Source organism: Lissotriton vulgaris, chromosome 7, assembly GCF_964263255.1.
Source record: "Lissotriton vulgaris chromosome 7, aLisVul1.2, whole genome shotgun sequence".
Lineage (NCBI taxonomy): Eukaryota > Metazoa > Chordata > Amphibia > Caudata > Salamandridae > Lissotriton > Lissotriton vulgaris.
In genome coordinates this window covers 132,666,385-132,681,133 of record NC_141695.1, presented here as the reverse complement: position 1 = coordinate 132,681,133, position 14,749 = coordinate 132,666,385, and the positions used below count along the sequence as shown (strand labels likewise).

The 14,749-nt window shown below is 48.1% G+C and overlaps 1 protein-coding gene across 3 annotated transcripts in view; it reads left to right on the top strand.

The window, feature by feature from the left end:
• Window positions 1–5,262, top strand: part of LOC147700999 (phospholipase A2 inhibitor and Ly6/PLAUR domain-containing protein-like) — a 313,626-nt gene extending 308,364 nt beyond the window's left edge. For all 3 annotated transcript variants that reach the window (XM_086929821.1, XM_086929820.1, XM_086929822.1), the window contains one exon: window positions 3,460–5,262. In XM_086929821.1, coding sequence (XP_086785947.1) covers window positions 3,460–3,653 — 194 coding nt within the window. In that variant the 3' untranslated portion in view covers window positions 3,654–5,262. The remainder of the gene's footprint in view (window positions 1–3,459) is intronic.
• The last annotated feature ends 9,487 nt before the right edge of the window (window positions 5,263–14,749 follow it).

Genomic DNA, 14,749 nt, shown 5'->3' with positions numbered 1-14,749 from the left:
ATGTGTTATTCTTTAATTTTACAGAATGAAGGACTGTGTTTGGTACAAGATTCCTTCTCTCCAAACTCCTCCCAAAGCTAACCTTCTTTGACCACTTTAGAATCAAGCAGAACACCACTCCATATAGGCCTGTGTGCTTCCACTTGATCCTCCTTAATTCCCTTCAAAGCAAGCAACATTCAGGAACCTCTAGTGGCATGGAGGATTTACAGGGAAAGGGACTGGAGATCAGGAAGGTTATTAAATATAGAAAGCTTTGCAGATGCCAGAGGCAGCACGTGTGAAGGGTCCATGTTAGTCTGAGGGGTCTCAACTGTATGAAATGGAATATGTGCACCAACACATGTGGGTTGCTCAAAAACAGAAATAATTGCAGCTTATGAAATGTACCTGTGCAGTATATGTAATACAGAGCCTGTGCTGAATGAAATATTTTATTACCCATCTCGTAATAAGAGATATGGAATCATAGGTTTTTGAAACTGCAAGTTTAAATGCATGAAGCTGTCTTCAGCCTCACTTTTTTAAAATGAAAGGGACAGATTTACAAGAACCTGACGCATCTCTGCTTTATAGCATCAGTTTATTTGTGTCATGTAAAATAACACTCCCGCCACCAAGAATGCGTCGCATTATAATGCGGCGCACCGCGTCGTAAGGATTGACAGATACATCAACCATCTGTTGGCGTACAGGTAACGCATTGCTGGAGTCTTGTTGCAAGCATGACGCAACTCCAGCAATGCTCAGCAATGCCTAATGCTTTTGTGCTATGTCACTCCTTATGTGCCTGCTTGAAGCAGGTGTAAGGTTTTGATGCAGTGGCGTCGTAGAAGTGGCACAGTGAAATCTTGTAGATTTCACAGCGTCACTTTTACAAGGCTTTCTGACATTTGTTGCTAGGCCCTGCTTTGAGGGCTAGAATTGCCTTGGGTCAAGAACACCATTTATATCTATCTATCTATCTATCATTCTATCTATCTATCTATCTATCTATCTATCTATCTATCTATCTATCTATCTATCTATCTATCTATCTATCTATCTATCTATAGATATATAGATATAGATACATATATATGTACAGATGTGCACAGACTGTAGAGATTGAAGATCGCTGGCTTTGGGTTGAGAAACTACTTAGTTCAACCTGACTGGCAAAGTGGAAATCTCTTGTGTCAAAAGTTGCATCCAAGAGTAAAGTTTTTGGCAAATATTCATGTAGCCATATTGGGGGACAACTTGCTCTCATTTCAAAACTGATGTCACAGTGGGCACCAAATGAGTTAGACGCCCTAACTCTCTCAAGAGTACATCGGAAATCTTGTCCTGTAAAAGTTTGCTGTGCTGTGTAGGGTTAGATGCATGACCATCAGGGTTTGCAACTCGCAAATTGCGATTTTTAGTGACCCGCACTTTTCCTGTCGCAAAACCTGATGTAAAACAGCTTATGAGACACTGTTTGTGATTTCCAAATGGGTCTCAAGGAACCTGCCTCATTAATATTCAGAAGGCTGGTCTCAAATTGCAACCCATTGGTATTGGCCGGCACTCACAGGGATGGCGGCCTGCTGAGGTCTGCAGACCACCAGGTCTGTGGCTGCTTTTTAAAAAAATAATTACTTTTCTTTTAATTTTTTCAGAGTGTGTAGTGGTTTGTGGGACCACTGCCTGCTCTGAAAAAATTTTTGCCGCCCCAATTCACAAAGGGGACTGGGTCCCTTGAGGACCCTGACCCATTTGCGAATAGCTTATCACCAATTTGAAATTGGTGGTCAACTGCAAATGTTTTGCAACCGCATTCATTGTTGCCAAACATTCCTACATACCAGTGCAACTCGCTATTAGGAAGCAATGCCCTTGGCATGCCCTACTAGTAACATCTCGCAAACCCTATTTTTTGAGTCAGTAATAGGTAACTGACTTGCAAATTAGGGTTGGTACATTTGAATAATGGATTTTACAGGTCGTAAATGGCCCAATGGGCCATTTATGACTTATAAAAGGCATCATACTTCTGGCCCTAGATTCTGAAATATTTCTAAAAACGTCTGGCACACAGGCCATGTAGCTCGGTTGTGCACTGGTAACATAATGTGGGATGGATACTAATGTGCATGGTGGCTAATGTCTGCATCTAAATGTTCACATCCTCTGTCATGGAAGCACATTTGAGGGCTAATTTACAAGAGGCCTGAGCAGCCAGAGTTTCACATTTTTGATGCTCTGGTGGCGCAGGCCTCACAATCATATCTATGCGGTGACGCAAAGCCACCCTGCGTGGCTGTGCATGTCCTCACGGATATGGAGTAAGGCAAAGAAAGCACAAAGCGCTGCCTTGCCTTACCCTGTGTCAAGGAGACATTCCAAGGGCATTGCAGTGGGTTTTCTCATACAACACCCATGGATTTTGTCACTGCCCAAGATTTACAAAATGACATAAACCTGGGGCAGTGCCAAAAAAGTATGGCTCCCCAGAGCAGGTGTAACAAGGATAAATGTTTTCCTTTCTCCTCGTTTTTTCCCCTTTCCATGTGTGCTGCACTTTGAAGCACACATAAAACGAGGAAAACGCCTCTCATGATTATTTTTGTGCAGGAAGGTGCCCCTTCCTACACAAAAACAATCCGTCCTGCAAAGGAGGCACCCTTGCACAATGGTACAAGGGGTGCCGGTCTTGGTGTTCTTCAGCAAAAAGGCTTGTGGTGCTGCCCTAAGCCAATTCATTGTAAAGTATGCCCTTAGTGTTTTCCTATCACAGCTCAGGGATCCAGTGGAGATGGCCATCCCAGCGGGATTCAGGTTGATTATCAAAAGCTGTTGAGCCCATCTTACTGGCCTAGTGGAAGAGTATAGGTGATGGCTTGCACAAAGCCAGCTATGCTCAAGGAAACTGGGCACAGCAGCAGGAGTCCTACTTAACTGGCAGATTTAACATTTGGTGGCAGGGTCCACATTAGATGGGAGGTGCTGCGCTGAAGAGTACTTTGGATAACTCCCATGGTTGCTTGCTGTCTGGCTGTAGCACTCAGTGATCCAACTGTCACGGAAATTGCAAGAACAAGGATGATGAGTGCCTGGCAGTGGGGCGTCTAAGTTTACTGAAGGATAGTCTATATGGAGCACCGCGAAACAGCTAATCCCCTCAATCATCATACCCAAGGCAACCTTTGGGGTGCAGATGGGGCAACCACATGTGCTGCAGGTGGCCAATACAGATTGAGTGCCGGTGAAGGATCCGATGGGAGACCCTGTTGAGGAGCAGTGGAAGGATTAGTTTGGATGCAGGTTGAACAAACAGGTGGGGTGCAGCCAGAAGGAATGGATGGAGTACACATAACAATAATTAGGCAAGAGTCTAGATGCAATGACAAACTCTAGACATGAGCACATGATAATGGAGCAGATATTTAAAATCCACTATGCTTTCTGATGAAGCCTACTGTTTTCTCTCTGCAGGGTCCAAAACTACTAAGGTTGCTACACGTGGTTGTGCCACTCCAAGTTTCTGTGCCTTCAAAAGTACATCGGAGTCAGCTGGAGATACAACTGTAGTGACTGACCTGGCCTGCACAGATGGAAGCATCTGCCTTCACAAGAGTGTCTTTCTGCTAGCCCTTAGTGGGCTCCTTGCATTGAGACTGTCCTTCTAACCTTCTTTTGGATCAATGATACTCATCGGAAGCCACACTGGTTTGCAGTGACACATGATGCAGATGTCTTCACAGGCCCATGGCTCTCTGGAGTTCTTCCTTCAGGAGTCCTATTTTTTCTTACGCCTCTTGATGTCTTCCTAAAATGTTTCAATACTTTGTATTTCACTTGAATTTCATCGTAATCCCTTCTTTACTTCTCATTTATTTACTTTATGTCTTAAATTCCAATGTCTTTGAATTGAAATCTTTTTCACAGCCCCTGAGCATTACTAAAGGCTCCCAAACAAAGACCACTTGTTTCAAGAATAACCCTTACTAGATTCTCTCTTCCAGCAGAATTCTCTACTCACTGCCAAAAGTGCAGCCAAGGGACTGCCTCACTGCTGTGGGAACAAGGTTTGCTTCATTAGAACAATGGTCGGCACATCATTTTTATGAGTAACTGGACATTCGCACAACTGCCACTCACAATCATCCAACTAGTTTTATATTCATTAGACTACTAGAAACACATGTGTCTATTTAAAGATATGAGGAGGGTGTGAGTCACAAACGGGGGGCAGGTTTGTACTTGTGTGTGTGTCAGTTGAGTACAATGGGTGTAATCTGCAAAACAATGGGTATGTATATAACACCTCTACAATCATGATTTAGTTTTTTTTGTATACACAATACTGCCTATATCATCATGGGGAGGTCGACACCTCATCACTTGGCTATTCAAAGCTATTAGGGAACAAATAGACATTCCTCTGGGTCACCTTCGATACCTCTGAGAGGAGGATTTAACAAGACCTCTTCACAACACTGTGGTCTAGAGCCCTGGAGCACCTCAATACATCAATCATAGGGCATATGCTACACCCTCTTGACTAAATCATGTTTCTGCCAGCTAATTTGACTTGCCCCAGATGTCTCAGCCAGGTCGCCGACCATCAGCATATTCTCTGTCGCTGCCACATCATATCCTCTTGCACGCGGTACATGCTTCACTAACCACGGTCACAAACTCACCACATTAAAATCATGGGAGGCTACCACTTTGGGTATTTTCCCCAGACAAAAAAAACACAGGGTGCTGGTACTCTTTGCTCAACTTGCCCTCCTGTTGGTCAAGCATCTACTAAGTGTGCCATGGAAGGCCCAACACCCCTGCTGGCTCTTTCGTAATGCATATGGCACTACTTAGATGGGGTGTGGCAGAAAGCTCTGCACTGCATTGGGAGTAGGCCAGTCGTATTTGCCGACAACCTTTAGCTGTAGCCTAGGATACCATGCTCATACAGTAAACGAAACAGGCTGAAGAGGACCCCCATCCTTCACCATCCCATATTTAAAGGTCTTTGCTCACCCTGGTTCCTTCTTCCAAATTCTGTAACCCATCCCCCATTATTTATTTGTTCCCCTTTCCTTCTAATACACACATGGGGAGACGCGACAGCACATAGTTGAACGATTCTGAATTTTTTTTATTATTATGAGCCCGTGCATTCCATTCCTAGCCCGGATTAGTTGTAAAAAGCTGAAATTCAAATTCTATTATTGCTTTTCATTTGTTTTACATGTTATTTGCTCTGATTCTTAAAAAACCCTGGGGCATATTATCAAGAACAGGCAATAAAATTATCAATGCTTTATCGACAGGAAACTGATGCAAAAGCGGCGATAATGGCCTTGTGAATTCTCGTAGCAGCCCAGGTTAACACCAAAACCTGGGCTGCTATGGGAATTCACAAGGGCCTATTATGAAGCCCATTATCGCTGCTATAGTGGCAGTTTCCTGACAATAAAGCGGCAATAATTTTATTGCCTGTTGTTGATAATATGCCCCAGGGTTTTTTTCATGTATCAAAATAGAAACATACCTGAAGAATGCTACTCATTTTATTTCTTCCCCTGCTATAACCGATAATGTCTATACTTGATTAAACCGAATCAAAGCTGCTGTTTAACAATTACTGATTACATTATATCAATGAAGATACAATAAAGAAGTTGGACTGTATATGGTGTCCTAACAATGTATGTGTTTATATTTTATATAGGGTTTTTGTAAATTACTATTAGCCACCTTGAGGTGTCCACAGACAGTGTAAGGACTAGGTAGACACAAACAGTAGCAGTAAATAGCAATTAAGTCCAAGTGCTGGAGATGGTGGTTGGGTACCTATCAATCATTTAAGACCTATTGAAAGTGTCAGGAGATAATCCGGCTTCAAACATAAACCCAATTAGGGGACAGAGAGCATGATGTGCAAAGTATTTTTTGGGTTACAAACCATCTGTTTCAGTGTGTGCCACAGCAAAAATATATTTTTCTTGTAATACATTAACCCATTTCAGGAGTCAATACCTGTTTTCTAACTCCTAAAATGGAGTTAGAAGTGGATATATAATGAAAAGTTGGAGGGTGCATGTTGGAGGTATCCCTTCCAAATACCCATTCCCATCCATATGTATCAGTGAGATGAAGGTATCTAGGAGGCCCACTCCAGCCAGGGCATAGTGCGAAAATGTAATCAGGTCTATAGTTACACCTAATATTTCATTTGTTAGGGCTTGACTAATGAAGGCATAGTCAAGGCGTAAGTATGAGTGATGGGAGTGTGAAAAGAATGTGCAATCCTGGGTTGTGGGGTGAACAGTTCTCCAGGCCTCCACTGGCCTTAAGGAGTAGAACTCCTAATGTTGATGCTTCTGGAAAACTCACAGTGGGTGTTCTATGGGGCTGGGTCCCAAAGTCCCAGGTAAGGTTAAAGTTTCCCAATAGGACAAGGTCCTCTTCCGCAAAGCCGCACAGTGATAACTGAAGTGTATCAAGAAACAAGGCCTGGTCAGTATTGGGGGCGTGAATTGATGCAAAAGTGCACATCTTATCAGCAATGCACCCCTTCACCCGCACCACCCTACCTTCTTTGTCAGTTTTACAAGCTTCAGGTTGAAATTTGAGTGAGGAGTGGAAGAGAATCACTACTCTATTGTGTTTGGTAGAGGCAGTTGATTTGTACATCAAAGGGCTTGGTCTTTGTCTCAATCTATGGCCCTCACTACGCTTGAGGCGGGTCTTCTGTATCACAACTATATCATGACACTGATATAAAAAGAATTTCCAGAGCATGTGTCGTTTGGCTGGGGATTTAATCCCCTTAATTTTCCATGTTAGAGTAGTGAGCGCCATGGCTTTCCCATAACCACCCTCTCTGCTACTGACTCACCACATCATGTCATCTATCTCCACTCATCTTACAAACCCTACCAGCAAGGATTGAAGCATAGACCTGAAGTTTGTCTCCCATTCCTGTCTCCGGCCTCATCCCCAAGAAGGGGTACAGCCCACCACAAAAACCTAGCAAGCATTCACTTTCCTCTCCATAACATCCCATTGCCTCTACTACGTTTCCTTGTCGAACTGCTGGCCTCCAGACCACCAGCTTCTTTGACTTTTTGGACACCCCTGAGTCAGCCTTCGTCCACTGTCTCTCCTGGAGGCCATGCTTCTGGGCGACTCCTCTGGCCCCACTCCCCATGCTGAGGAGTCACCACTCCCGAAAAAGCCGCCGGCCCTGTAAAATGGTGAGATTTGTTAGGGAATTCGAAAGAGTGACCAAATGGGTTTGTCCACCTGACTTGATGTGCTCTTGACGACGTCTTTCCGTGAAGGGCCAGAATTGCAGACGATGGGCCAGCGTTGCCGGGTGCAAAAGACAGCACGTTGCTTCCTGAAATGAGTCCTTATCAACTTTCCGTGTGGCCTGCAGGATTGAGTCCTTCACCTTAAAGGAATGGAGCTTCACCAAGACATCATTGAGGTGTTTCCCTCTACTGGGCTCCAGCTACCCCACTCAATAGACTCTGTCAAGCATTGTCTTTTTGCCTCCTTCCCCCAACAATTCAGAGATCATGCCCACCACAAAAACCTCCAGATCACGACCCACCGCCTTTTGTTCCAGATAGTGAATGTAGATATCGTCCCATCTCGATCTTTTTTTTAGATCTTCGCACTTTAGGACAGAGGCATGAATAGGTGTTATAAGGTGGCTAGTTGAGCTTTCATTCTGGCCCACACAGCTTACCAGCCCTTGCACTGTGGTGTTAAGGTCCAGCTTTTGATGCCCAATGAGTCCAGATCCTGTTGCAGAGAGGTGAGGCGATTGTGGATATCCATTCCGAGGGCATCTAGGGAGGATGCAAGATCAGCTTTCAGTTCTTCCCATAGGTCCCGTTTGAAGTCTTGTAGAGAGGATAATAGGCCTTCCTTTTTGAGAGCCATAGTGTTGCTCTGGTTAGTGACTTGGTGTGTCTGTTGTCTAAGCTGTGTCAAAGTCGCTTGACACACCGTTGGCCTGCATTCTTTTCAAAGGCAGAAAGGCAAGCGAAAGGCTCTAGAGCAAAGGTATTAACACTTAAGGTCTCAGACAAGTTCTTTTGTAAGTGCTTTGTCATTGTCCTCTGTATAGGTGGTAAGCGTTAGAGGTGAAGCGTATTCCCTACCGGTATCACCATTACTGCTCACTGCACAAATGGTACAATGGTAGACCTAGGAAAGGCAGGTATGCAAAGCACCTCAACTATTCTGAAAGGGCAGACGGGTGGTCCCCACTGCCTCCAGATCTTCCTGTCCCAGAGGTTTCTCCCAAGCCCAGAAGTACATTGCAACAGACCCTCCGTGCAGAGAGGGCCTGTGTCATTGCTCCCACATGCAAGCTGGTGTGTCATGATGTGGTTGGGGGTCGCCCTCAGTGTCTCATCACTATGGAGCCCAATCCTTTCACATTAGCTTCAGAAGCCTTTGGTAAGATCGAGGGCTGCAATGCACCTGAATACATCTATATTCAGGGCCTTGCCATGAAAGATTCACATAGGCCTTGCTCTCTTGCTGCCTGGCACGTCCGCCATGTTGGGGTCAGGCATTGTGGGAATTAACTGTAAATCCGCCACCTGGTAGTTGCTCCACTGTCCTGCTCATTGTCAGCAATGGCCCCTGTGATTAATCCCAGCAGGGATGGAGGCACGCCCACAAAGAGGCCAAGTTTCCCTACCTCCATCATTACTGACGCTATTGTCATCTGACCGCCGGACACCATGTGGTCTACGAGACCCTGCGAGGTCGTTCTGCATGTAATACCCTGGGGCACTGGATGTCGCCCCCTTGGCTGCTTTTGCTGTGCTGTGCTGGCACGATACACCATTCGAGTCTTCGGATTGGCCTTGCCTCAGTCATCAGTTCTCAATATTTTTCCCAATAATCTCGACGGTTTGCAATTTGCACCAGCCTCGTAAAGCGGCCTCGCAGTGAGCCCCCACTCTCCGTCAGCAACGCATGTCAGCCTGGGCCGATTCGCCACTCGAGTTTGCTAGACAGCCCAGACCAATATTTGATTGCTGTGGAATCTGTAGATAGCCAGACTCATTAGATCTTTTGGGATGAAGGTAGTTTCCTACGCGGACGACACCCAGATCTTAGTCTCTCTCTCCCAGCCAGCTACGTCAACTGCCGCCAATTTTAGATCTTGCATGGAGGCAGTTGGCCAGTGGATGATCCACAATTCACTAAAACTGAATGGGGAGAAGACGGAGGTGATGGTCTTTGGAGGAAAGGAACCGATCTGGTCGGCGGAGTGGTGGCCGAACTCGCTGGGCGTATGTCCCGAGCCCACCTTGTCAGCAAAAAACCTGGGAGTTATGATCGACCCCAACCTTAGTATGTGCCAACAGGTCAACAGGACTGTTTCGACCTGCTGGGGGATTATCCACATTCTGAGGAAAATCAGGCACTTTTTGTCACCCCAGGCAAGAAAGCAACTTGCTGTCGCTCTTTTGGGTTCGCGACTGGATTACTGCAATGCGCTGTATGCAGGGCTGAACAAGAGTCTTCTACAGCGCTTGCAGGTGGTCCAGAACGCGGCAGCGAGATTTGCTCTTGACCTACCAAAACGTGCCTCTGCCACCGAAGCCCGAAAACAACTGCACTGGCTCCCCGTTGAATACCGGATCCTTTTCAAATCCATGTGCCTGGTGTATAAAGCCTTAGCTAAACCCAGCCCTACAAGCATGGGATCCATTCTTTCTCGGCATAACCCCAGTAGAAATCTTCGCTCCAGTCACAAACTTCTCCTCTCTGTACCCCGTGTCAGAAAAGCAAGATGGGGAGGTAAGGCCTTTTCCTTCCTGGCACCTAAGTGGTGGAATGCCCTCCCTTTGGAAGTAAGATCCAGTCCCTCTCTGCAAACTTTTAGATCCGCGCTTAAGACTCACCTTTTTACACGTGCATACCCGTAGTGGTGCTTTGTATATTCTGTTTATTGTTTATTGATTTTGATAGGCGCCTTGATACCTTCGGGTTTAGTCTGCGCGTTATAAGTTGCATAATAAATAAATAAATAAATAGCCACCCGGGCCCTCTAATACTTTGTTGCCGTGCACCCATGCATCCACACACCCCTCAGGGCGGGCTCGTCCTAAGGGTATAAATAAAAGGGCCGGTGACCGCTCGTGGTCTTCCGGCTGATAACAAAAGTACTTGCCTATTGTCAGTCTATCCAGCGCTGTTGCGGCCTACATATCCCTAGGCCCCCGCGCTACATTAGCGACGAGGCCGGTTGCTTCTCATGTGTGCTGGCATACGTGCAGTTCTCGGTCGGGAGCCCGTAGGGCCCACCCACATATGCCCTGCTCCTCATGGCTTCATGCGGCATCTTCGGAGCCCACCCGCATCACCTCTGGAGGTCTGACAACTGCCGTCTGATGACCGCTTCGCAGCACGGCCTCTGTGTTGGCCGGATCAGCCTGACGCGAATCCGTCCCGACCTGCGCCCACCCATGCGTCTCCCTGCCCAACGGGAGCGCGTTCAGATGGCGGCTCTGGGGTCGGCTGGCAGCGGCTGGGGTGAGTGGCGCTGCACAAGTGCTCTGCTGGCCTCCTGCATGTATTGGGCGCGCTTCCTCCCCCATTGAGTGTCCGCTGACAATTGAGCCTCCAGGCGGCCTCCGCCTACCTGCCTGCCCGCCTGCCTCACCGTGCATCACTGAGGCCTGGCGCCTGGGCTGCCTTCACCACTGCCTGCCTCCCCGGTCCCAGCCACTGGACTTGTGGCGATCACCTAAGCAGATAGCACCATGTGGTGGTGTCGTAAAGAAAGGAAGGAATGCAGACAACACAACAAGCATAGGGAAACCACCAGCAGGAGAGGAGTGTAGAAATAATCAATCATTGACAGTTACAAATTGAAGAGGAGGAAAAGGGTGCAATTTCCGCCCACCCCCCCAAAAACAGCGATCTGAATCCACAGGGCCACGCCTCTGAGACTCATCCTGTGGGGAGGGAAGAAAAGTGCCACCAGGGCGGCTCCCTCCCAGCATGCTCACGCTCCTCAGACCACGTAGAGTGACGTCAAGAGCTACAGTGCCCCCACCTGCATGCGCCCAGAACGACTGCACAGCTGACAGCACGCATGCACGGGCTGGAGAGCACAGTCCTGAGCAGTACGTCAGCGTGCAAGCCGCACCTTTGCCCCTACGCATCACTGCCCAGTCACGATGAGCAACCTGCCAGCGACAGGGGCTGCCACTCAGCAAGACGGAAGGCACAATCCAGCGGTTGCTGCCATACCTCCACCACTGGTGCACACCCACACAGTAGTTGCACCACTACCCCTTTTCAGCGAAGCCTCGGACCCTGCCACGGGTGCGCCAAGAAGGAAAGCCTGGGTCAGACGGCTCAACCACTATTTCAGGGCAACAAGGGAGAAGGATGGCACCGTGAAGCGGTCACTCCTCATCTACTATGGTGGAGCAGAGATCTAGGACCTATTCCAGACACTCCCCAACACAGGAACTGATGATGACTACGAGGCGGAGGTCGCCGCGCTCGACAGAAACTTTGACCCACAGCTCAACTACGATTTTGAAAAGTTCAAGTTCAAAAGGGCGTGGCAGACTGAGTCCGACTCCGTCGACATGTTCTATGCGCGGCTACGCCGGCTGGTTAGCACGTGCCCATTTACAGACCAGCGGGACAAAATCCGTGATCAGATCATCCTAGGCTGTCGCTCCAAGCTCCTGTGGAAGCTGATCCTCAGGCAACCTGGAATCTCTCTGGACGAGATCCTGGTGCTCGCCCGCTCCCACGAATTGTCCGACGCCCGGGCTGAAAAAATGGAAGCCGCCCTACATACACCAGTTGCCACCTCGCATGCGCCCAAGCTTCAGCCAATCAAGGAGGAAAAGGTGGATGCAGTCTAGAGACGCCCCACAATGCCTCAAAAAGCACTAAGACCAACACCGGGTGGACTGTGTGGAGACTGTGGCGAGGATCACCATGCAATGGCCATCTGCGGGGCAAAAGGAAAAACGTGTTCTCGGTGCAGAAGACAAAATCACTATGCAAGAGTGTGCCGCGGTGAGCGGTTCCGACCTACGACATCAAGGCCAAGAAACATGTCCCAGAGGGTTCACCAAATATCCCAGGATGACCCACCGCCAGTACCAGATGATCAACCACAGGAACGACGCCCAGTGTATGAGGACAAGGACAACGAAGAAGTATTCGTAGTGTCGTACATTAGCCAGACAGGTACTCGTCAAAGGCATCCGCCCATGTGCTCTGTGTCCATAGAAGGCACTGACGTGCAAGCTCTCATAGACACTGGAGCATCTGTCAATGTGATGGACTCCGACCAATATGACCGCCTGTCACCGCGACCTCCTGTTACACCGTCTACCGCTAGGATCTATACCTACGGAGGGACGGACCCACTTCCTCTCCGTGGCGTCATCCAGACCACTGTTGCAGGCGGAAGTTACTCCACTGAGTGAGGTTCCACATCACCGAGGGCAAGAAGGGGGCTCTACTCGGTTACCACACTGCCGAAGACCTAGGGCTTGTCTTCTTCGCTAACCAGGTCCACGAATCCCATGCAGTAGCGATGCTAAAGAAATTTCCGGAGCTCTTCAAAGGACTGGGGAAGCTATAAGGGAAAAGGTTCAAGCTGCACACTGACCCCCTCAATACGGCCTGTGGCCCTCAGGCACCGGTGGGTGCCTTTTAACCTACGTCCGCAAGTGGAGGAGGAGCTGAGGAAGCTCGAAGAACTTGGGGTGATCGAGAAGTGTTCCGGTCCCACCCCGTGGGTGTCCCAGCTGGTCATGGTACTCAAACCCAAGCAACCAGGAGCCATTTGACTCTATGTCGATATGAGACTGCCAAACACCGCAGGGAAGAGGGAACGGCACATCACCCCCACAATGGACGACATTGTGGCCGACTTAAATGGAGTGAAGAGAGCCAGTATATTACCACATTTTCGATGCGCGTTGGTTTACGTAGGTACAAGAGGCTCAATTTTGGTGTATCGTCAGCCGCCGAGGTCTTCTAGGATGCCATCCGGGAAGCACTGTCGGGGCTGCAGTCGCTCCATTGGCTGCCTATCCGGAAGCGGATTGCCTTTAAGGCCTTGACATTGGCCCATAAAGCTCTTCATGCTGTGGGAGCAAATTATCTCCAAAGGAGACTCGCCTTTTACCACCCGGCTCGATCTCTAAGATCTGAATCTTTGTTTCTTGCGGTGGTCCCGTGAGTAAAAAGAGCCCCCATTGGAGGCCGCTCCTTTGGGTTGCTGGCGCCACAGTTGTGGAACACTTTGCCGTTGACATTACGCGGTGCTACTAATTTGCTTGCCTACAGGAAGGGCCTTAAAACCTGGCTTTTTGCCCTTTAGGCCATTTTCCCTCTGTTTCTGTTTCTTTTAATCTGTGTTCACATCACTGTGTTGTGTTATTCTGCTACAGGGCTCAATAAAAGCGCCTGGACACTCTTTTTGAGTAGCCGTGCACTATACAAGACAATATATAACATAACATAACATAACAAGGCATGATCCATCCCAGCGATGATATCCTGGTATACTTCAGCCCGCTCGAGGAACACCACTCGCACCTTCGAGCCACTCTAAGAAGACTGGTAGACTGTGACCTAACTCTGCACAAAGCAAAGTGCTCCTTCTATCAGGACAGTGTAGAATTCTTCGGGTACATATTCAACCGTGAGGGACTCCTGGTAGATCCAAAGAAGGCCGAAGCTATCCGGGCAGCCAGCACACCGAGAAACCCCACGGAAGTGAGGAGCTTCCTCGGCATGGCCACGTACTATGGACGATTCATCCCCAATCTTGCAGCCACTGCGCATCCTCATGCGTCACAACCACAAATGGGATTGGATGCTGGCGGCCAATAAGGCAATCCAGAACATCAAGGCGGGCCTGATGGACAAGACTGTGATGACCTACTTCCATCCACGACGCCGAATAGAACTGGTCGTTGAAGCCAGCCCAGTGGGCCTAGGGGCGGTCCTTCTCCAGGCACACGGCCCGGAAGTGTGGAAGCCAGTGGCCTACAGACAGGCTTGGGAGGTGGAGCGGAAAGTAGAGCGGAGGTGGTAAGAGGGAAAGAGGAATGAGGTCCGGGAGAACTCGAACAAACCCTCCCAATAAAGCAAGAAAGAATGCCAAGGCCAAGACCAAATCCCCCATCATTCAAACTGAGGGAAGCGCGGCCGCATCATTAATATCCCCCGTATACCAATTTTCAGCAACCTGAATCCTACTGGCAAATTTACCTTTCTGAAAGACCCAATGACAGCCATTTATGCAATGCAGACAACACCTAACGGATTGCAAAAACCAATGTCACCAAAAAAAGTCGATTTGAAGTAAACAGACACAAGGACTCCTTCGAGCACCCTAAGCACTAATGTAGACAGGGCAAATGGAAGAGAGGAAACACCCAAGTGTACGCATGCCACTCTGGAGAAAAACGTGTTTCAATTTCAAGCCCAAGTGCACAAGGAAAATAAAAAGCACCACTCAATTTCAAGGCAAGGACAAGAGAAACCTTTACCAACTCACACAGGATCCATTAAGTCCAGGGATTACCACGCTGAAGGACACACAATAAGATGCTCACCCAGTAAAAAAGAGAGCAAAAGAGAAAGAATTTCCGCAACACTGTCACTATCAATTAATGCTATAAATCAAGTAATAACGGGTAGCCAGGTGGCTCAATCCAAAAATGAGGACTGTCACAACTCCAGTGCGCAT